The sequence below is a fragment of the Peromyscus maniculatus genome, chromosome 1 (genome assembly GCF_049852395.1).
Source record: "Peromyscus maniculatus bairdii isolate BWxNUB_F1_BW_parent chromosome 1, HU_Pman_BW_mat_3.1, whole genome shotgun sequence".
Lineage (NCBI taxonomy): Eukaryota > Metazoa > Chordata > Mammalia > Rodentia > Cricetidae > Peromyscus > Peromyscus maniculatus.
The window spans coordinates 52,036,016-52,058,349 of NC_134852.1; the positions used below are offsets into that span (position 1 = coordinate 52,036,016).

Sequence of the window (22,334 nt, forward strand, 5' to 3'; positions counted from 1 at the left end):
GGGTCAGGATCGGGACTGACAGGGTGGGCACTGGAGGACCCACACCTCGAAAAGGCTGCCTGAGGGATGACGGTCAGAGAACCCACCGGAGCACGTCGGAGGAGCGACCGCGCACGCGGACTAGGGAAAGGGCGGACTGCTTAGGGAGAGAAGTGGCAGCGGCAGAGCATAAAGAATACGGGGCTGCATCTCCGGAGGGCGCTGACGGCCAATGCCAAGCAGCCGTGGGCGTGGCGCTGTCAAACTTCGGGGGGCGGGGCTGAGGGCCGGGCCGGGCGGGGTGGAGCCTCACTCCCAGCCAATAATCAGACGCTTTGTGGGCGGGGCGTACCGCTCAGGCCAAAATCGGAGCCAATGAGAAGGGCCTCCGCGTTCCCGCTGGCCCGCCCCTCATGGGGCGCGCGCCAGAGCCCCCGGCAGCCGTTAGGGGCGGGGCCTGCGGCCGCCCGCGCGCGCCTCACGCCCTCCCCTTTGTGTCACCATGGCGGCGGCGGCGGCGGCGAGGATTACGAACGAGGGCTCGAAAGCCGCCAGGGTCTGAGGAGGCTACCGCGACCATGGTGGTGAGGGGCCCTCGGGGCCATCAGTCTGTCTGTCCGCGTGCCAGTCTGTCCGCGCGGCCCCGCCCTGAGCGCCCCGCCCCCGGCCCCGCCCGAGCCCGCGGCCCGCGCGCCGCCCCTCACCCTCCGTCGCGGTCCCCATGGTCCCCCCCCCTCGGTCCGGTCCTGGGTCGCAGCCCGGGCCTCGACCCCGCCCCCTCGGCGCGCGTCTCCCCTCCCCCCTTTCCGGGCCCTGAAAAGGGGGTGACAGTGGCGGAGGACCGGGACCTCAGAAAAGAGGGGGCTGGTTCAGGGAAGGACCCGCGCCCCATGAGCGTCCCCCAGTCCGCAGGCGTCTGCTGAGGCTTCCTGGAAACCAGCCCCCGTCCCAGCGCCCTCCTCGGCATCCTCATCCTCAGCCGCCCTCCCGACCACCACCTCCAGCTCTCAACAGCCCCTTTCTCCTTCCTAGCCCCACCCCCATCCCACTCCATCCCCTGCCTGACCCTTTTCTTCTCCCTCTGCTTCATTTTCACCCCATGCCACCCGCTCGCAATCCTCCCACCGACATCGATCTGAACCTTTATCTCATCCTCTCCCGCCTTACTCTACCCTAGAGGCCAACATCGTGCCTCCGTTCCACTTGAGCCTTGGGGCTTCTCCATCTCCTTGTCTTCATCTCCCCTCCTCCATGTCTTCCTTTCCCACCATACTGCTCCCATTCAGCCATCCATTCATTCCCTCACTCCACAGACATTCACTGAGACCTCCTCTGTGCAGGCCCCATGCTCCAGGCACAGAAACAGTCAGATCACATCCTGCCTTGGGGAGCTTCATGGGCTGGCAGGGGACAGACTCTGAGGGTGAGACCCAGGGATGAACTCGGGGTTGCAGGGACATGGAGGAGGGAAAAGCCCAGTCCAGCAAATCCCTGAATCCCCATCTGGCAGCTGGTTAACTTATCAGATGTTGCCCGGTCTATGCTGTGCAGCTGGATTGACACTGCATATCAGGCCCCAGAGTGGAATCTTACATACAGTTCCAACTCTGCCCAACTCTGTCTGGGGCCCTGCTTCAGGGGAGGTCCGAGTCCAGTGGGAGAGTTGAGTTCTTTGCCAGAGGCTTCTAAGAGTGAGATGGATAAACTCAGGTGCAGCTTCCTACCCTGGGATGGGGGAAGCCCAGGGGATGGAGAAAAATGTGTGCAACAGCCTAAATGGACAGAGAGGGCTTTCTGGAGGAACACATGTACGAGGTGAGACCTGAGAAATGAGGAGAGAACCTGGTGAAGGGTGGCTGAACTAGGTTTCGGTCTGAGGGATGCCTTTGCAAAGGCAGAGAAGGAAAAGGAGAAGGTGGCACTTGTGTTCTGAAAAGTTCAGAGCTCTGAGAACGGGGGCAGCAGCGTAGAGGCAGGGCTGGGGAGGCCAACAGAACCCAGCTCAAGGAAGGGTGACTGTCAGACCCGAGAATTCCGACTTCATCCAGAATGCATGAGAGTCACTGAAGCGGAATGTAGGAAAAACAGTCACATTTGTACTTGGTGAAATCCATCCTGGCAGGAGGGGAGAGGTTGGGAGCACAAGACTAATGTGGATCGTGAAGGTCCAGACAATGGCAAGTGACTGTACCTTGTAGTTGTGATAGAAGGATCTTAAACATGCACAGACAGGACCAGCATACTCTCGTTCCTGTTGCCTGCTCACCCTTGGTCCCTGCACCTCAGTCCTTCATCCCAGACCACACACGAAGAAGGAGGCTGCTCTACAGCCCAGCACTCATCTCCTGTTGACCTACCCTTTTACCCCATGCTGCCGGACAGTGTGTAGAGCCTCCAGGCTCAAGGCCCACGCTGGCAGATAACAATGCTCCCGTTGTCCCTGCTCCCATCTCTGGGGGCCTCTGATTCTTCTCTCTGCTCTACAGGCCCGCAGCACTGACAGCCTGGATGGCCCGGGGGAAGGCTCAGTGCAGCCTGTACCCCCTACAGGGGGACCTGGAGCAAAGGGGAAGGCTGGGAAGAGGTGAGAGGATGCCAGGGGGCTTATCTTAGGAGAGAAGGGAGCTCCAGGAGAAAGCGGTGGCTGATACTTTGCTTGTCTCCAGGCTCTCAGCTCCTCGAGGTCCTTTCCCCCGGCTGGCTGACTGTGCCCATTTCCACTATGAGAATGTCGACTTTGGCCACATTCAGGTATGGGAACTTGTGCCCAGGTGAACTGCTAGCAGCCACTTTGGTCTGAAGCTCATCCCTGAGCCCCGGCCACCTGCATGTTTGAGCAGACACCAGCAGGAAACAGAGGCTTGAGCTGACTAGGAGGACTGCTCCCTCATTCATCATTTACTCTTCTATGTGTTCTTCCACAGCAATTTCCTGCTAGGCATCTGCTCCATGCATGCCAGGGCTCTGTTCCCAGACAGTGATATCGCCAGGCCTTGTCCTCGTGGAGGTCCAAGAGGGGAACCAGTTAAGAAAGGTCAGGTCTGGGGCAAAACTGAAGCCCTCTCTTTGGTTTGTGCTTCCCTCTTCAGCTCCTGCTGTCTCCAGAGCGTGAAGGCCCTAACCTCTCTGGAGAAAATGAGCTGGTGTTTGGGGTACAGGTGACCTGTCAGGTAAGGCAGCCCCTGCCTCTCTTCTAGCCTGAGGGCCTAGCCACTGTAGTCCTCAGCTCTGTGTAATGGAGTCTGTACCCTCTGTCCTGACTGCCCCCACAGGGCCGCTCCTGGCCAGTTCTCCGGAGCTATGATGATTTCCGTTCCCTGGATGCCCATCTCCACCGGTGCATATTTGACCGGAGATTTTCCTGCCTCCCAGAGCTCCCTCCACCCCCAGAGGGTGCCAGGGCTGCCCAGGTAACCTACTCGTCTCAGTCCATCAAAGGTACCTGCCTGAGCCATCCAAGGTATCCTCATCAGTCATGTGTACAGCCAGCAAGGCAAGGGAAGTAGTACAGATCTCTTGAGTTGGGCATGCTGGTGTAAGCCTGTAATCTCAGCACTTGGAAGGCTGCAGTCGTATGATCTGAGTTCCAACCAATCAGAATGGAGAAGCCTTAGAACTAGAACAAGATATTAGAGGGTCCCTTTGGTTTGAGGATTATGGCCACATCAGTTTCACTCCAGAGCTTAGCTCAGTGTGGCGTGACAGTATTTCAGAACTTAGCAGCTGAGCCATGCCCAGGCATCCAGGGTGGTTTTCAGCCTTGCTGAGAGATGAGCTTGGGCCCTGTGGGAGGGCAGTGGGCTCTGTCCTCATCCATTCACAGGAGCTCTCCTTGGCAATTTGCTCCCAGATGCTGGTACCATTGCTGCTGCAATACCTGGAGACCCTGTCAGGACTGGTGGACAGTAACCTCAACTGTGGGCCTGTGCTCACTTGGATGGAGGTGGGCCTGACATGGAAAACCTGGAGCTAGGATCTAGTGAGAGGTGTCTGAGGCACAAGGAACGTCTGGGAGTGTGTGGGCACAGAAAAGAAGAAAGCCAGAGGGGAGGAGGCATTGGTATTATTTTAGTGTCTGTGTGGGTGCATGCCTGCGAGAGAAAGGTAGGGGTGTATGTGTGTGTGTGTGTGTGTGTGTGTGTGTGTGTGTGAGTAGTTGGGTGGCTGTGGAGATTTAAAGGTATGCCAGTTAGAAATGTGTTGCTTGTGATTCACGTTCATCTGGCTGACAGTAACTTAAAATACTTGATGAATTTTGGATAAAATGCGTAGTGTCTGCTAAGAAGGATGAAAGTGCAGGTATCTATGGAGGCTTTGGGGACAGGAGAGTCTTGGGATAAGTCAGGGGTGGGGAAGAAGAAGCAACTTCTTTCTTGCTGTTGCTGTTACTTTGTCAGCTTTAAAACTGTTTTATTTTATGTGAGTAAGTGTTTTGACTGCAGAGGTTGGATGAAGGCATTAGATTCCCTGGAACTGGAGTTTCAGACAGTTGTGAGCTGCCATGTGGGTGCTGGGAACTGAACCTGGGTCTTCTAGCAAGTGCTCTTAACTGCTGAGCCATCTCTGCAGCATTTTTTTTTTTTTTAAGAAGAAATAAGAATCTAGGTGTTTGGGCAATGGTTTTGACTGACAGACAGTCTTAGGGACAGGTGGTGGCCTCACTGGACATGAAGGAAAGTTGTGTGACTTTACTAACTACCCTCTTCTGACGTCTCCTTGCCACATTTTGTGTCTATCTCAGCTGGACAACCATGGCCGGCGCCTGCTCCTCAGTGAAGAGGCCTCCCTCAATATCCCTGCCGTGGCTGCTGCTCATGTGGTCAAGCGGTACACTGCCCAGGCACCAGATGAGCTGTCCTTTGAGGTGAGGCTTGGCAGTAGCGGACTCTACCTGTGTTCCCTGTTTCTCCTGCCATTCCTGAACCCCTCCTCTACCCATTCCCAGGTGGGAGACATTGTCTCAGTGATCGACATGCCACCTACAGAGGATCGGAGCTGGTGGCGGGGCAAACGGGGCTTCCAGGTGAGCTGGGTAAGGTGGACATGTGCAGTAGAGCACTTTGTCCACCAGGGTGGCCCAGCTACTGACTGTGGTCCTTCCTCAGGTTGGTTTCTTCCCCAGTGAGTGTGTGGAGCTCTTCACAGAGAGGCCCGGCCCTGGCCTAAAGGCAGGTAAGTACCACGGAGAGTGGGCGCCCCCCCCTCCTACCACCTATCCTTTCTACTATTATCTACCCCACAGATGCTGACAGTCCCCTGGGTGGCATCCCAGCTCCTCAGGGCATCTCTTCTTTGACATCAGGTAATGAAAACAAGGGATCAGGTCTCTGCCCCGGCCTCACCAAATCAATTGCACTCCTGACTCTGAGTGGTCTGCTTTTGCCCCTCCAGCTGTGCCCCGGCCACGTGGGAAGCTGGCAGGACTCCTCCGCACCTTCATGCGCTCTCGGCCCTCCCGCCAGCGGCTGCGCCAGCGGGGAATCCTGCGGCAGAGGGTATTTGGTTGTGATCTTGGAGAGCATCTCAGCAACTCTGGCCAGGATGGTAAGGCCTGGCATCTCTCACCCATCCTGCCTCAGATGCAGCTCTGGCCCTGACCCTGCTCCTCTCTCCCAGTGCCCCAAGTGTTGCGATGTTGCTCCGAGTTTATTGAGGCCCATGGTGTGGTGGATGGAATCTACCGGCTCTCAGGCGTGTCCTCCAACATCCAGAGGCTTCGGTGAGTACTCACAGCCTGCACTTAGTAGCACCTTCTGTCCCAGCCCTGTGCTAGATGCCAGGGTCATATTTGTTGGGAGTTAGGAAGGCACGGTGCAACGGTGACCTGAGGCTCCCTTGAGGAGGTGACAGCCAGGTTAGCGCTGGAAGGCGAGCATAGAAGTAGCATCCCCAGAGGGTCAGCTCCATGGACCCCACTACAGGCCAAGCCTGACTGTAGGGCTGGGGTCCCACAGTGAATGACACAGGTGGAAGGAGAAAAGTCGATTGGGGCTAGTGGGGGTCAAAATAAACTAGGAGAAAGAGCAAAGAATAGTGCTGTACCAGTAATCACAGCACTTGGGAGGTAGAGGCAGGAGGTCAGGGATTCGGGTCATACTCGGCTACATAGGGAGTTCTAGGCCAGCCTGAGCTATGTAAGAGACTTTCTCAAAACACCAAAACAAAATGAAAAACCACCCCCACCACAAAAGACAACCAGGATGGAGAACTTGTAGTCTTGAGTAGTGGGAGAAGGAGGCAACCTCATGGGAAAGAGGAGAGAGAGCAGGGGCTAGCCCATCAGAAGTGCCCATAGTGGAGGTAGCACCCGTGCCAGGGGGAAGAGCCGAGACAGTACTGAGACTCGGCCAGGCAGCACATGCAGGGCCTCTGCACGTCAGCGCTGGGGTGACTGTGCACGCCAAGCAAGCACTCCATTCCCCAGCCCTTCGGGTGCTTCTAGGCAGGTGCTCTGTCAGTGAGCCGCACCCCAGCTCCTTGGACAGGGCCTAGGAAAGTTTGGACTTAAACCACCAGAAGGGTCTGAGCCAAGGAGGCATCAAGGTGGGAAGGAACAGGGCAAGGACAGGGCCACCAGAGACTACGGTGAGGGCTGAGTGGAGTCACAGAGGGGAGGGCTTTACTCGTGAGCAGCAGACACTCACAGAGAAGTGAGCAGGGGCACTGGGTCATCATTTCCCTGGGGCTGGCTAGAGCTCTGGGAATGGCACAGCGTGCGGCCTTTGGTAGCAGCAGAGCTGGACTCTGGAGTCAGCACTAGGTAGCTACAGGCAGAGGCATCATGCACCTGGGCCTCAATGCCCCTTTCTAACACTGGGGCTCCCTTGTCTTTGCCACTCAGGGGCAGTGGGAGGTTGAGCAAGGTTCTTCTGGATCCCTGCACAGGGCCTAGGGAAGAGCATTGTATCCATCCGTGGGACTTGTGGGTAGGGGTAGGGACCTGGCCTGATGAGCCAGGTTAAACACACCTTCCTCTCCTTGACCTGGGGATTCTCAGGCACGAGTTTGATAGCGAGAGGATCCCTGAGCTGTCTGGCCCCGCCTTCCTACAAGATATCCACAGTGTGTCATCTCTCTGCAAGCTCTACTTCCGGGAACTGCCCAACCCCTTGCTCACTTACCAGCTCTATGGGAAGTTCAGTGTGAGTAAAGGGACTGGCCAGGGCAGAGGGGCCCAGCTGCATGTGGCCCAGCACCATCATGTCTGTCCATCACCTCAGGAGGCTATGTCAGTGCCTGGGGAGGAAGAACGCTTGGTGCGAGTGCATGACGTCATCCAGCAGCTGCCTCCACCGCACTACAGGTAAGTGGGCAGGGTCAAGAAGGCCTACAGTAGGGATGCAGGGGACTGAAGTGAGCAGTTGTCCACTACGGCCTCTGCCCCCAGGACCCTAGAGTACCTGCTAAGGCACCTGGCCCGCATGGCAAGACACAGCGCTAACACCAGCATGCATGCCCGCAACCTGGCCATTGTCTGGGCACCCAACCTGCTACGGTAAGCTTCCCTCAAGGGGGTAGACTCCATTCATAAAGTAACACTTGAGTAAAGACCTACGTGGGACTCATGTGAGCATCTGGGGAGAATCGGAGCAGGCCGAGGGGGCAGGGTACACACCTGAGGCAGATGGGCGGGTGATTTGGAGGGATCTCAGGGAGATCTGCTGGGCTGCAGTTGAGGGAGTGAGCAAAGCCGCAGATGATGGGAGACCAGACTTGTAAGTCAGAGTGAAGACTTCCTGTGGGTTGAAGTAGAGCCAAGGCAGGCCTCTAAGCTGGGGGAGCCTGACTCTTTGGGGGCATAGGCTCTCTGAGGAAAGACTGCTGGAGCAGGAAGGGGCTACTGTGACATCCACATGGGCCAATGTGTCAGTCAGCTTGTGTAACTGTAACAAAATGCCCATAGCAGTGCTATGGGCATTTTGTTTCAGAGGTTTCGGTCCACAATCAAATGACTCCATTGCTCTGGGCTTGTGCTAGGGCAACATGGTGGGAGTTCATGGCCAGAACACAGGAAGGGTTAGGGGAGAGCCAGACCCCATGATTGTCTTTGAGAACATGCCTCCAGTGACATAAAAGCCCATCTCCTAAATCCCCACCTTGGCGACCAAGTCTTTACTGCGTGGACGTTTGGGGAATACTTCCCAAACTACACTAATCAGGATGAGGGCAGAAGGGGGTGCCAGAGCCTGAGCAGAGTTTTGGAGGTCCAGGTGCAATGGGCGGTTTGCTGACAGACTCAATGTGGGTACTCAGGACTAACTGAGGTGGAGGAGGTGAGGGAGGAAGCACGTTTGGGGGGAGCTGAAAGCCCAATTCTAGCTGTTACCACATCAAGACTATTGGCTGGAAGGACAGTGATCTATGCCATTGGCACCCGGCCCCTGTCAATCAGGCTCAAGGTAGGTGGCCTAACTTGCCCGCCTCCAGGTCTATGGAGCTGGAGTCAGTGGGGCTGGGCGGGGCAGCAGCCTTCCGTGAGGTCCGGGTGCAGTCGGTGGTGGTGGAGTTCCTGCTCACCCACGTGGAGGTCCTGTTCAGTGATACCTTCACTTCTGCTGGCCTGGACCCTGCAGGTATGTCCAGCCCATCCTCTGACGTCCTGGCTACTGCCCCTCAGTGTCAGGGCTGCAGTGGGAGGGCAGGTGGGCTCCTGGCCCCACCCCTACCCCACTGACTAGACCTCCCCCCCAGCTCCTTGAGGACCCCACCCCGGCCCATCCCTCCCCGCGCCCCCCTCCTTCTCATTTCAGCTCCTACGCCCAGGATCCCCACTTCTTGGCCAGGACGCCGTTCTTCCTTCACCCCTTATAGCTCCTGGGGGCGCTTGGGGCCTTGGGTCCACCTGGGAGGAGGTGGGAGGTCCCCAGACTTGACCCCACCCTGGCCCTGCCCAGACTCCCTGCCCTGCCCGGGACCCCAGCCCAGTCAGGATTCTGCTCGTCGGAGGGCCCTCTGGCCCGAGGTAACTGACCAGAGCCGCTGCCCTCGCTGGCTGCTGGGAGCTGCCTTCTCATCAGCTCGTTCTGCCTCACCCTCCTCCTCACCTGCCTGCTGCCCCCCATTCCCGCCTGATCTACACCGGCCCCTGCCTTGCCAGCCCGGGTGGGCACGCTGCGGGGCCGGGGCTTGGGCTGTGGCGCTTGGCTTTGCCTGTCGTCTCAAGTGGCCCAAAGCTTATAATTGTCCCCTTTCCGACCTCTCCAGGTCGCTGTCTCCTGCCCAGACCCAAGTCCCTTGCTGGAAGCAGTCCCTCCACTCGCCTGCTGACACTGGAGGAAGCCCAGGCACGAACCCAGGGCCGTCTCGGAACGCCTACTGAGCCCACAACTCCCAAGACCCCAGCCTCCCCAGTGGAAAGGTAGGAGTCGGAAAGGTGGGTGCCGGAGAGGGGAGGATTAGCTGGGAGGCTCTGGTTTCTCAGACTGCCTCCTCTCCCACCCGCACTCCAGAAGGAAAAGAGAGCGAGGGGAGAAACAGCGGAAGCCAGGGGGTAGCAGTTGGAAGACATTCTTTGCTCTGGGGCGGGGCCCCAGCATACCCCGGAAGAAGCCCCTGCCCTGGCTGGGTGGCAGCCGGGCCCCACCCGAGCCTTCAGGTCAGAGGCTGAGGCCTGTGGGTGGTGGGAGTGGCTATAGTGCTGGAGGGGGAGGTGACTTCTCTTCTCCCTGCAGGCAGCAGACCTGACGCTGTCACACTGAGATCTGCCAAAAGTGAGGAGTCTCTGTCATCGCAGGCCAGCGGGGCTGGTGAGCACAGGGTGGCCCTACACGTGCCCAAGTTGAGAGAGGAGGAACTGAGGCCCTGGTTTCACCTTTAAATGTTGTACTTCAGATTGGGGCAGAGGGCCTTGAGTTTTGTTTTGTTTTGGGGGGTTTTGTTACTGTTTTGAGGTGGGGTCTTGCTGTGTTGCTCTGGCTGGCCTGGAACTTGCTGTATAGCTCAGGCTGGCCCCACAACTCTTAACTGCCTTGGGCCTGAGAGCTGAGATTACATATGTGAGTCACCAGATCTAGCAAGGATTTAAACTTTTAAAACAGAAGCCTCAGGTGTAAGCTAGGTAAATTTTAGGTACACGTTAGATATAAATTGCTATTGATAGTACACACTGTATTCACTAGTTCATACAGGGCCTTTTGTTCATTCGTTTTGAAAATATTTAAATAATACTGTAAACACCCCCAAACTCCCTGGATGCAATTAAAAGAGCCGCTATATCTCCCTGCTGCTGCCCTGACCAGAGGCATCCTCTTGACAGCCATCACCCCTCACTTTGGAGGCTCACTCCCACACAGGTGCATATATATGTCAATATGTAAATACCTCGTTGCTCAGCCCCAGCTGCTTAGAAGCATCTGTGGGCAACGTGGGAAGTGGGAAGCATGCTGCATGTGCAGCTTGATTTTCAGAACACACAGACACAGCTGGCCAGTGCAACTTAGCTCCTCCCATTGCTTTCTTTTTCTGTCGTGTGTGTGTGTGTGTGTGTGTGTGTGTGTGTGTGTGTGTGTGCGCGCGCGCGCGCGCGCGCTCACTCACGCTCACCATTCCTCCACCCGGTGGCTTTGGCGGTTCTTGTCAGCAATCCCCATCACACTCACAGTGTGGGAGATGGCTCTGGCAGATGGGCAAGAGTGAAGCTGCTGTTGGGTAGGGTCAGCACACAGCTTGACAGGATCAGAAGAGCCAGTGGCTTTCCAAGGCACCCTGTAGAGAGCGGGCTAGCCTGCCCTTCTCCTGCTTCATAGGTTATGCAGTCACCAGACCCATTCTTGCTCTGGGTCTGAGCAGCTCAGAACCTTGTCCTACCACACATGGTCTGAACAGCTCTTTCTGAGTCAGGCTGGGTGTCCTCCCACCAAGTTGTATCCTGTCCTCACGGATGTATCTGTAAGATTCTCACCTCTAACTGTGACACCCCCTTCCCAACAGGCCTCCAGAGGCTGCACCGGCTGCGACGACCCCACTCCAGCAGTGATGCTTTCCCTGTAGGCCCAGCACCTGCTGGCTCCTGTGAGAGCCTGTCCTCTTCTTCCTCCTCCTCCTCCTCTTCATCTTCCTCCTCCTCCTCAGAGTCCTCAGCAGCTGGTCTGGGGCCACTCTCTGGGTCCCCCTCACACCGCACATCAGCCTGGCTAGATGATGGCGATGAGCTGGATTTCAGTCCACCCCGCTGTCTGGAAGGACTTCGGGGACTCGACTTTGATCCCCTTACCTTTCGCTGCAGCAGCCCTACCCCAGGGGACCCTGCACCTCCTGCCAGCCCAGCACCTCCAGCCTCTGCCTCTGCCTTCCCACCTCGGGCAACCCCACAGGCCCTGTCACCCCACGGGCCCACCAACTCTGCTTTGCCCACTGCCCTGGACATCTCAGAGCCGCTGGCTGTATCAGTGCCACCTGCTGTCCTGGAACTGCTGGGGGCTGGAGGAACACCTGCCCCAGTCACCCCAACACCCGCTCTGAGCCCTAGCCCAGGCCTGCGCCCCCATCTCATCCCCCTGCTACTGCGTGGAGCTGAGGCCCAGCTAAGTGACACCTGCCAGCAGGAGATCAGCAGCAAGCTAGCACCAACTGGTCCCCGGGGAGCTCCAGGCCAGTGCAGTGAGTCTTGTTCAGTAGACCTCACTCACACTAGTCCCCAAGCTGTCCCAGGACCCAGCTGACCTCCTTCCTGTTCCTCTCTGTATTGTAGGTCCTGGCATGGATTCACCATTATTGCCCCCACCCTTGTCTCTGCTGCGCCCTGGTGGGGCTCCACCCCCACCCCCCAAGAACCCAGCACGCCTCATGGCCCTGGCTTTGGCTGAGAGGGCTCAGCAGGTGGCAGAGCAACAGAGCCAACAAGAGCAGGGGGGCACCCCACCTGCTCCCCATTCCCCTTTCCGCCGCTCACTATCCCTAGAGGTGGGTGGGGAGCCTGTCGGGGCTTCAGGGAGTGGGCCACACCCTCCCTCCTTAGCCCATCCAGGTGCCTGGGCTCCAGGTCCCCCACCTTACCTCCCAAGGCAACAAAGTGATGGGAGCCTGGTAAGAAGCCAGCGGCCCTTGGGAACCTCAAGGAGGGGTCCCAGAGGCCCTACCCAGGTCAGTGCCCAGCTCAGGGCAAGTGGGGCTTACAGGGATGCTCCAGAGATGGCAGCCCAGTCCCCATGTTCTGTCCCTTCACAGGGTTCTAACCCCAGTTTCTTCTCAACCCCCCGGGAGTGTCTGCCATCTTTCCTTGGGGCCCCCAAACAAGGCTTGTACTCCCTGGGTCCCCCATCCTTCCCACCTAGCTCCCCGGCCCCAGTCTGGAGGAACTCTCTGGGTACCCCCTCAGCACTTGACAGGGGAGAGAATCTATACTATGAGATTGGAGCAGGGGAGGGGACCTCCTTCTCTGGCCCCAGCCGGCCCTGGAGTCCATTTCGCTCCATGCCCCCCGACAGGCTCAATGCCTCTTATGGCATGCTTGGCCAGTCACCACCACTCCACAGGTCCCCCGACTTCCTGCTCAGCTACCCACCGCCCGCCTCCTGCTTTCCACCTGACCACCTTAGCCACTCAGTTTCCCAGCACATTGCCCGGCGCCCTACCCGGCCTGAGCCCCTCTATGTCAACCTAGCCCTAGGACCCAGGGGCCCCTCACCTGCCTCTTCCTCCTCCTCCTCTCCTCCTGCCCACCCCCGAAGCCGTTCAGATCCTGGGCCCCCTGTTCCCCGCCTCCCCCAGAAGCAGCGGGCCCCTTGGGGTCCTCGTACCCCCCATCGGGTGCCAGGACCTTGGGGCTCCCCTGAGCCTCTCCTGCTGTACAGGGCAGCTCCACCAGCTTATGGGAGGGGAGGCGAGCTCCGAGGATCCTTGTACAGAAATGGAGGACATAGAGGGGAGGGGGCTGGTCCCCCTCCTCCGTATCCCACACCCAGCTGGACCCTACATTCAGAAGGACAGACCAGAAGTTACTGCTGAGCTAGGGTCAGGAAAAGACCCCCCCACTGGATCTTGGCCTGGTCAATCCTTTGTTTTGTATTTTGTTGAGCTCGCCCCTACTCCAGGTTTCTAACTTTGTAACTTGCTCTGATGTGGCTCCCTAACCCAAAATCATTGTATCCCTACCCTGAGTTGCAGGGTGTGACCATCCCCCATCCCCCTCCTGGGGGCCCTTGCACAAATTGGGGAGGAGCAAGGCTGATACCCTGTCCTCCTCCTCCTCCTCCTCTCTCCAGGAGCCTCCAGCCCGTCCTGCTGTCTGCACAGGGGTGGGAAAGTCCCTGTCCACCTCTTCCATGCACCCCACTAAGCCACCTGACAACATTAATGAATAAAAATGGCAGAAATTTGGCTGCTGGAGCCAGTGAATGAAGACGAGACGAGCTGGGGGGCTTACCACTTTCTTTGCTTTGAGGCAGACACTGAGGGATGGGGTCAGTCCTGGGAAGGGGTAGGGTAATGACTGCAGGGAGAGCTGTGGCTAAGAGTGGGGCTCAGCCTGGGTGTCTTCAAGGCGGCACTTATTCTGCAGCTCTGCCATGATCTCCTCCAACAGATCCATCCTGGGCAGCAGTAAGGCAGACAGACCTGGGCTTAGCTCAGGCTGAGGGAGGGGCCTGGGCCGCCCACCACAGCCTCTATATCTCACTCCTGTAGGCTGTCCAAGAGAGTGCCTTCCGTCAGCTCGCCAGCCTCACTCTCAGGCTCCTGCAGGAGGAAAGGGTGAGCTGCCACCGGCTGCCACAGAGCCCCAGAGCCCGGGGGTTTTCGGTGGCCTCCCTGGCAGCAGCTCTCTGGGCATTGAAGCCTTTCTGTTGGTCAGCATGCAGGGCTGGGTCCAGAACAAGCAGCCCAGGCGTGCCCCAGCTGCCCCTGCAGCTCTTCCCCTCACACTGCTCCTCAGAGCTCTGGGTCCCCAGCAAGAGGCTGGCTAAGGGCTGGTGCGCAGGGCAGGGTCTTGGGGGAAGCAGGGCTGCTCAGGGAGTCGGGTCAGGAGGGAGCTGGGTCAGGAGGGAGCTGGCAGACTTATGGAGGCGGGGCTGCAGGGTAGCAGGGTACTGGGGTAGCCGTACTGTTGAGGTGGGCTCCGGGCAACTGTGCGGGCTGGGGCTGGGGCTGGGGCTGGGCTCCACGCCGCCGGAGCTGGCGCCTAGAGGAAGACTGGGGCTGGGACTGAGGCTGCTGCCTAGAGTCAAGCTACTGCCCGAGTCCCAGGCTGCATTCTGCTGGACCCTCCTGTCATCTGTGACCTCGGGAGTCTCCAGGGCCTGCAGAAAACAAGGGCAAGGAACTGGCATGGTTGTCTGGGCCCCCACACCTCCTTTGGTCACCAGACCACTCCCCTGCTTCCTACCTGGGAAGGGTCTGGGAAAGGGAGCACGAGCCCTGATCTGGCCTTGGCCCTGGGAGTCACTTCACGGTACAGATGCTCTGGGGATACAGGCCAGATGGCTGGAATTTGATGCTCACCTCCACAGAGTCCAGAACACCCCATCATCATCTGCACCCTCTAACCTGGCAGGGAACCCAGGGTTACAGGAGACGGTGTTGTCCACTCTACTGGGGAGCTGACCTTGGGTGCTGATTCCTATGGGAAGGGGGTGAGATGTGACATGAGCCCTGCCTGGGGTTCCATAAGTTCCCATGCCACTCTGCCCTTCCTGTACCTTGGCCATGGCCTTTCGCAATAGGTACCGAGTGCTCTGCAAGCTGCCCCAGCGGTCAGCAGGCTCTAGGCCCAGGCCAGCTTGAACCAAGGCCTGGTAGGGGGCTGGCAGCAAGGTGTCCAGTGCCGGGCTCTCTCCTGCTTCCAGCTTGGCCTTCACCTCAGGCCCCTCTCCCCCAGCCCACGGCAGCTCTCCTGTGAAGAGGCACCATGAGGAGACCCACCCTAGTGGGATGTCTCTGGGTGGGGTGCAAGCGTAGGGTGGGTCACTGACCAGTGAAGACCTCCTGGGTCAGGATGCAGAAGCTGTAGAGATCTGAGGTAGTGGCTGGCATGTCACCACGGATCAGTTCAAGTGGCAGCCATGGGTACAGTTCAGGGGGTGGGGGAAGCCCTGGACCTGGGTCTCCCTGGGGGTAATCCTGTGGCAGCCTGGGGAGGCCAAAAGGTCTAGTGAACTAGAGGCTGCGGGGAGGGACACAGGGCAGACATGGGGGCAGGCTCTCACCTGGACTGCAGCCTAGGCTGGGTCAGTGGACGCCCGTGTTCCAGGTGGCTAACCTTGGCCAGGCCTGGCCGCACTAGCTGCACAGCATGGGAACTGAGGCCACCATGGGCCCAGCAGCGGGCCTGCAGGAACAACAGGGCCTCCACCACCTGCAGCAGCAGAGAGCCTGGCCGCAGGCCCGGCAGGCCCTGGGAAGCCTCGGCAACCGGTCTTGCTGAGTGCAGCAGGAAATGAAGGGAGCCCAGCCACACTGGCTCAAAGAGCAGGCTCAGTCTGGACAGGTCCTCTGAGGGGCTCAGTGCCATCAGCAGCAGCAGGCCAGGGTGGTGTAGGATGCTGCGAGGGAGCAGAGGGTCCTTACGATCTGCCCCAGTGATCAAGGGGAGGGGAGAACTGTCTCACCAGCCACCATGCAGGAAACACTGAGACCCTCCATCACAGCCTGGCAGTGGCAGAGCCGGCCCCAGCCCACCATACCAGCCTAAGGCCCCTCTCATCCCTTCCTCCTTTCTGGGTAGTACTCTGGTGCCCAGGGGAGGGGGGTGTCATTACAGCTGGAGGGCTCTGTGCTGGATGCTAGCACAGAACCAAAGCTTAACTACAACTATGGCAGTACCACATCCTCTTGGTTATGGACTGCTGGAATCTGTGGTCAGCTGGGCTGGTAACCTGCAGTGCTGAAGGTCAGCCAATAGCACATCGGGGTGAGTTTCAGGGGTCTTCAGCCGCCGTACAGTAACGGGGTGGCCCTTCCACAGGAGGCTGGAGAAGGGGCAGCAGGTGAATGACATGGGCAGGACTTCCTTGTGAGGGAGCAGGAGGCAGGGGCTCTCGGAGGGCATGGTAGGGGCTCTCACTTGGCCATGAGGGTCTGAGAACTGCTCTCGTAGGTGCGGTCAGGCTCACCCTGGGTTGATGCTAGCTCCTTGGGGTCTACCAGTGGGATGCCCATCATCAGTGCCGGTGGCTGCAGGCTGTTCAGCTGAGGGAAGAGGGCAGGGCTTTGAGCGCCAAGAGAAAGCAGGGGTCCCTGATCTCCCTTCCTCTCCCTCTTACCTGGCCGAACCCCAAGCCTGGGGTTAGAGGGGATCTCCTCATCCGCCCTTGCCTCAGTGCCCTGGGATAAAGGGCAGGCTGGGGGTAAGTATGGGGTCACTGGTGTGCTTGCCATGAAGGCTCAAGGGCGAGGGCTGTTACCTGTCTGCCTGCACCAGCCTTAATGAGGGAAGGGAGCCACACAGGCTGTGTCCAGAGATAGCTTGCAACCGACTCAGGGACACAGTGGGCGCCAACTCCCCGCTCTGCACCAGGGCTGACATGTGGGTACGACACCATTGTAGTAGCTCCAGCACCTGGGTGGGGCACAGGGTTAGACCAGGAGCACCCACTGACCTTGATGACCCCACTGTACCCTGGCCACTACTCACCTCCCAGCTCCGCTTGGCATCACCCTGCTCAGCCCAGTCTCGTGGTGTACGACCCTGCTGGTCATGCAGCCGCAGGTCACCTCCTGCCTGCAGCAGGTGCCACAACACCAACCCTCGGCCCGAGAAGGCCCCTGCGTGCATAGGTGTGCTGCCATCAAGGCAGCGGCTAGGACAGAACCAGAGGATGAAGAAAGGCGGGGGGGGGGGGGGGGGGGGGATGGGGGACAGGGGAAAGGGAGCTGGATGGAGGCTGAGAGGATGGGAGGAGTCCTGGGAAATGGGTTACATGAGAACTCAAGGGGGTCAGTGGGGGAGAGGGGAGAGGATCTTTGTGAGCTCTGGAAGGTACCAGAATGAGAACAGTCACTGGGGAGTGAGAAGAGACCCAGAGGCCAGGGAAGGCACCAGACGCTGGAAGGGGCTTTGTGCCCTCAGAGTGTTGGGGTACTGGGGTCTGTCTACTCACTGGTTGGGGTTGGCACCAGAGGCCAGTAGGAGACGCACAATAGAAGTATGGCCCAGTAGTGCGGACAGGAAGAGCCCCGTCTGCCCAGCAGAGTTCTCACCATCTACCTGGACAACTGAGGGACATCAAAGCCTAAGGCAGTGCTCACTCCATACTCCCGGAAGTCTCGCAGGCCACCAGACAACACACACCTCATGTATTCCAGGCTAGACTGGCACTCAGTATGTACCCAGAGATGACCATGAACCTCTGCTCCTCCTGTCTCTCAGTGCCAGGATTTACCAGCCACCACGACTGGTTAACATAGGGCGGAGGACCGGACCCGGGCCACTGAGCACCATGAACAAGCACTCTATCGACCGAGTCACATTCCTAGCACCGTGGCAAGGGCTCCGGGCAGTTCCAGCCCCCACTGTTTCCCTTTGGCTTGGGGCCTGCTCTGCCCCTTCTCCATCCATCCCACCCTGGCCCCTGGTTCGGTCCTAGCCATGGCCTTGATCCCTGTGTCCATTTCTGTGTCCTGGAACTAGCCCTCAACACAGGGCACTAGAAGTAACTCCACAGAGCCAGAACATCTGCCATGAAAACGGTCATCCTTCCCACGCCGGAGGCATCACATCAGGGGCCAAAGGTGGCCCTTCCCCAACCTCTCAACACCACATTCTCTGCCTCACGCTTTACTCACAGCCTATCCATCATCTTCTGCGACAACATCTTAATTGGTTTTTTATTCTCAACCTGTGTCTCAAAGGCATCTTCCAAAAACACAAATTGTTGCCAAGACTACATCATCCCACACAAGTTATTCCAAATCAAAAATACACTAAGAGGGTAAGGCCAGCCCTGACTTTAATTCCAAAACTGGATGACAGTTTCCAGAACCAGAAAATAAAACTAAAAACAAGATTTTTTTTTTTTAACATGCATTGGTGTTTGATCTGCATGTCTGTGTGAGGGAATCAGATCCACTGGAACTTGAGTTACAGACAGTTGTGAGCTGCCATGTGGGTGCTGGGAATTGAACCCAGGTCCCCTGGAAGAGCAGCCAATGTTCACAACCACTGAGCCATCTCTCCAGCCCCTAAAAATGGATTTTGTTTATGATCATACAGGCAGAAACCTGAGTAACTCTGACTTATCCCCAGAAAGCAGATGTGCTTCCACATAAGAAACCATCAATGTAACAGACCTTCATGGGTTAAAGGACACGATTTATATATCCTGGACTGAGGGTGTAGCTCAGTGGTAGTGCCCTGCCTAGAATCCCCCAGTGAGGGGCTGGGGGTGTGGCTCAGTGGTAGAGCCCCTGCCTAGAATCCCCCAGTGAGGGGCTGGGGTGTGGCTCAGTGGTAGAGCCCCTGCCTAGAATCCCCCAGTGAGGGGCTGGGGTGTGGCTCAGTGGTAGAGCCCCTGCCTAGAATCCCCCAGTGAGGGGCTGGGGGTGTAGATCAGTGGTAGAGCCCCTGCCTAGAATCCCCCAGTGAGGGGCTGGGGTGTGGCTCAGTGGTAGAGCCCCTGCCTAGAATCCCCCAGTGAGGGGCTGGGGTGTGGCTCAGTGGTAGAGCACCTGCCTAGAATCCCCCAGTGAGGGGCTGGGGGCGTGGCTCAGTGGTAGAACCCCTGCCTAGAATCCCCCAGTGAGGGGCTGGGGTGTGGCTCAGTGGTAGAGCCCCTGCCTAGAATCCTCCAGTGAGGGGCTGTGGTGTGACTCAGTGGTAGAGCCCCTGCCTAGAATCCCCCAGTGAGGGGCTGGGGTGTGGCTTAGTGGTAGAGCCCCTGCCTAGAACCCCCCAGTGAGGGCCTGGAGGCGTGGCTCAGTGGCAAAGTGCTTGCCTAGCATGAATAAATCACTGGGTTCTAGTCCTAGCACCAGTGGGGATAAAAAAAAAAAATCACATTTTAACTTTGTAGATACAGAAAAAGTGAAGTTAGCTGGGTAGTGGTGGTGCACACCTTCAATCCCAGCACTTGGAGGCAGAGGCAGGGGGATCTCTGTGAGTTCAGGCTAGCCCCGTCTACAGAGTAAGTTCTAGCACAGCCAGGGTTACACAGAGAAACCCTGTCTTGAAAAAAAAATGCAAAAAAAAAAAAAAAAGAAAGAAAAAAGTGAAGTTGATGAAATTTAGTACATGTGTATAATTAGGGAGAAAAAAACCTTCAGAAAACTTAGGTGGGAATTACTAATTATTATTATAATTATAAATCCCAACAGCAAGCATGATACTCAGTACAAAAACAGACTTAGTTCTTTAAATATAAAAAATAATTTTCTTTTGAGACAGGGTCTCATTAGCACAGGCTCCTCCTGGAGTCTTTATCGTCACCCTCAGCCTGAGGACTAGAATGACGTGTGCACCATGATGGATGTTTTCTCCCTCTTCAGCTAAGAGAGAGAAATATCGTAAGACTCAGCAAACCATCAGAGCTATTAAGCAAGCCTAGAAAGTGGTCAGATACACAATCAACTTACACAAATGAGTGAAAACTGTGAACCTGCTGAATGCTCATTGAAATGTGAATTTCCTGCTTCTGGTACCATCAAACATACACAAAATCCATCAACACCTCCACATCTTTGTAGTGATATGTAAGGAAAGCCTTTGTGCCTGGCTCTGAGAGAAATGTTTCAGCAAAGCCTTTTCCGTGCTTGGGTTAATCAGCAGAGGCTGAGAAATTGTTTGGAGGCTGTGTAAACCTTGAAGAGTTGTCTCTCTGGAGAGTCTGCCCTTGGTGCTTGCTCTATGTGAGAGCTCGAAGCTGCACCGACCTTGGGCCTAGGACACTCCTGGCAGACTTGGAGTTCTTAAGCCATAATCAAAAGGGACTGAGATGTGTGTGGGTTGTCTGCTCTCATGGGCAGCAAGAGCAAGTTGACTTTGGCAGGTGGAACATTTTCCAGCCCCAATTAACCTTGTAATTGTTGGAATAAAGTAACCGGAGTTGGGTCTTTTCCAAGAATGCTGTACCCCCCTGTTCCTTCGGAAAATGAAGGTTTAGCATCATGGTTAGTTTCTCTTGCTACTGTGGCACCTACGACCCCACATCAAACAATACATCTTCGCAGGCTCTTTATTATCTGGACCCAATACCTCTTCACACTCTTCTCCCTGAGTCTGGCTGTTCATACACATGCCCAGATCACTTTGACTTCAGGGCCTTTGCCCAGGCCATCCCAGCTCCCAAGGGTCTCTTCCCCCAGCTTTCTGCAGAAATGGGGGAATGGCTTACACCGTGAGACTCCCCATCCCATCCAGTGAAACCCCACCCCACCAGCTACACTTTGTGCCCAACCATCCAGAGGCCAGATACACCCTATATCCTATCTCTGACCATAGATCTTGGCACACAACAGGTGGCAGCGACAACACAGGGCCCTGGCACTCAGTTATGAACCAGTCGATTGAAGTTGTTGCTCCACGGTGCTGGTTGGCTCTTTCCCCACACTGCACCAACCGCTGGAGCCTCACCTCTGCGCAGGAGCCTGGCCAGGCCCCAGCATGGGCCTCCAGCCAGAGCTAGGCGATGCAGACGGCCCACCTGGGCATCTGGATCCCTCACAGAGCCCAGCTCCACAGGGAAGCGCGAGGCCTGTGAATGCATCATGCCGCAGTCAGTTCCTGGGATGGGGTCAGCTAGAAAGGCTCCTGAGGGCAGACTGGGGGTGAAGGACAAAAGCGCTAGTTGAAAGTGGGGAGCAGTGTAGCTGAGAAGGGGACTCGGGAGGGTCTGATGAAAGGGAGGTGTCTGGTAGGCCTGGTTAGGGAGCCGCACACCGGAAGCCCAAAGGATCGGTAGTGACAGTGGGAGTTTTAGGGCAGGGTGGGCATTCCAGGGAAACTCAAGGCCTGCGGGCACAATCTGCGCCCGGGGGCGGCTCTGGAGGGTGTTGGTGGGGCCCGCGGGCTGGGGAGGTCTTGGGTTTCCAGAAGGGAGACGGGGTCTGCGTGAAAGGTGGGCTGGGGTGGAGCGTGGAGATGAAGTGGACATGGTGAAAGGCCGAAGGTCCAGTTAGCTCTGGACCTGGTCTCTGGCCCAGACAGCCTGGCACCTACCGTTGGGCGCGCTTGTCACTGTCACGTGACAAGTGGTACAGCGACGACGGCAGTCTGCGCGGGAATCCTAGGCGCATGTACGCATGTGCACTGGCTGCTTCCTGCCACTTTGCACTTGCGCAGTAGCTCCCCTAGGAAGCCGCCCCACCATCCTGTAGCGGAAGGGACGGAGATGTCCGGCTCAGGAGGTTTCAGCAGGTTCTCCTCCCCGCTGGCCTGCTCCAGGACTTCAAGTCGGCCGGTGTCTCATTTTTTTAATTTTATGTGTGTGATATTTGAGCCTAGTACCCACATGGCCGGAAGAGGGAATAGAACCCCCTAGAGCTGGGGTTAAGGCTAGTGAACCCCCATGTGGGTGTTGTGAATCCATCTGGGACCTCCAGAAAAGCAGCCAGTGCTCTTAACCGCTCGGCCGTCTCTCCAGCTCCCAGCCGCACCCTCTTGGACCCTCTCAACCTTAGCTCCTCATCCCTGACTACTGCCTTCCCAGGCTCACCCACCCCATGACTATTTCCAGCCTCTGCCCGAGCCCCATACCCGAGCGCCCCCCGGGATGGCTTCCTTTAGACATCCCCTGGGCCGTTAAGCCCACCTGGCCTTAGCCTCCGAATCATCCCCACACTGTGCCTTCTCCCGGGCTCCGGCCCCCTTCCCCACATCCCTGACCCGGGGCCCATTCTCTAAGCCCCCTCCTTCCATCTCAGTCCTCACTTTTTCCTAGCTTCTCCAGGCTCTGAAACAGGCAGATGGGGACCACAGAAAAGAGACAGAAGACACATTCTGGGTCCTTAACCGGTTACCACTTTAAACACGATGTGTTCCCTTCCGCTTCCTTGTTTCTCTCCACAGCACTCATAGAACACGAGGGTGTTTACAAAGTACGAGCCCCCATGACCAGCACAGCTTCCCACTAACTCCACTGAGGCTCACGCCCTTGACCGGGGCTTATGGTAACAATCGCCCTTGGTTGCTCCACAGACACTTGAGCCAGGTTTACTGGCTCATTTCTGTATTCCCAGCACTCGGGAATCTGAGGCAGTAGGATTGCCAGGAGTTCAAGACCAGCTTAGGCTACACAGTATAGCCCCATCTCAACAAACAAGTAAGTACCAAAAATGTTGAAGGCTGCTCTTGCTCAAACACACACACACACACACACACACACACACACACACACACACACACACGCACGCACGCACGCACGAGATAGTGTCTCACTAGGTACTGCCTGCTGACCTTGAATTTGCAGCCTCCAGTTTCAGTTCCTAGT

The 22,334-nt window shown here is 57.3% G+C and overlaps 2 protein-coding genes and 1 long non-coding RNA gene across 10 annotated transcripts; 1 reads left to right on the plus strand and 2 right to left on the minus strand.

The window, feature by feature from the left end:
• Positions 1 to 353: 353 nt before the first annotated feature.
• On the plus strand, positions 354 to 13,296 carry Arhgap33 (Rho GTPase activating protein 33). Of its 6 annotated transcripts, none has more exons than XM_076543665.1 (22): positions 356 to 563; positions 2,466 to 2,563; positions 2,646 to 2,730; positions 3,069 to 3,149; positions 3,252 to 3,389; positions 3,830 to 3,922; positions 4,721 to 4,843; positions 4,925 to 5,002; positions 5,085 to 5,151; positions 5,222 to 5,281; positions 5,371 to 5,523; positions 5,596 to 5,698; positions 6,977 to 7,121; positions 7,200 to 7,282; positions 7,367 to 7,474; positions 8,407 to 8,552; positions 9,184 to 9,337; positions 9,429 to 9,574; positions 9,651 to 9,725; positions 10,909 to 11,577; positions 11,669 to 12,930; positions 13,182 to 13,296. In XM_076543665.1, exons 1-21 carry the CDS (start codon positions 393 to 395, stop codon positions 12,922 to 12,924), a joined length of 4,032 nt encoding a protein of 1,343 aa, XP_076399780.1. In that variant the 5' UTR covers positions 356 to 392; the 3' UTR covers positions 12,925 to 12,930; positions 13,182 to 13,296. The 6 variants fall into 6 exon arrangements, with proteins under 6 accessions (XP_076399748.1, XP_076399780.1, XP_076399821.1 ...); XM_076543745.1 differs by adding an exon at positions 1,320 to 1,402 and having other exon boundaries at positions 386 to 563; positions 11,669 to 13,296; XM_076543833.1 differs by adding an exon at positions 1,293 to 1,402 and having other exon boundaries at positions 469 to 563; positions 11,669 to 13,296.
• LOC143269178 (uncharacterized) lies at positions 4,403 to 8,412 on the minus strand. Its single transcript, XR_013045576.1, has 2 exons — positions 7,595 to 8,412; positions 4,403 to 7,306 (listed from the first exon to the last, which is right to left on the minus strand). It is a non-coding gene; the product is annotated as an uncharacterized LOC143269178 (long non-coding RNA).
• Positions 13,297 to 13,329: 33 nt separating the features above from the next.
• On the minus strand, positions 13,330 to 22,113 carry LOC102914239 (inactive serine/threonine-protein kinase TEX14-like). Of its 3 annotated transcripts, XM_076544832.1 has the most exons (17): positions 21,776 to 22,113; positions 21,065 to 21,216; positions 20,480 to 20,667; positions 17,013 to 17,127; positions 16,547 to 16,712; positions 16,317 to 16,471; positions 16,176 to 16,236; positions 15,977 to 16,101; positions 15,789 to 15,881; positions 15,120 to 15,455; positions 14,886 to 15,043; positions 14,613 to 14,806; positions 14,461 to 14,533; positions 14,300 to 14,376; positions 14,019 to 14,213; positions 13,595 to 13,653; positions 13,330 to 13,508 (listed from the first exon to the last, which is right to left on the minus strand). In XM_076544832.1, exons 2-17 carry the CDS (start codon positions 21,139 to 21,141, stop codon positions 13,427 to 13,429), a joined length of 2,154 nt encoding a protein of 717 aa, XP_076400947.1. In that variant the 5' UTR covers positions 21,142 to 21,216; positions 21,776 to 22,113; the 3' UTR covers positions 13,330 to 13,426. The 3 variants fall into 3 exon arrangements, with proteins under 3 accessions (XP_076400947.1, XP_042124010.1, XP_015856118.1); XM_042268076.2 differs by lacking the exon at positions 21,776 to 22,113 and having other exon boundaries at positions 21,065 to 21,221; XM_016000632.3 differs by lacking the exon at positions 21,776 to 22,113 and having other exon boundaries at positions 20,480 to 21,077.
• Positions 22,114 to 22,334: the final 221 nt, after the last annotated feature.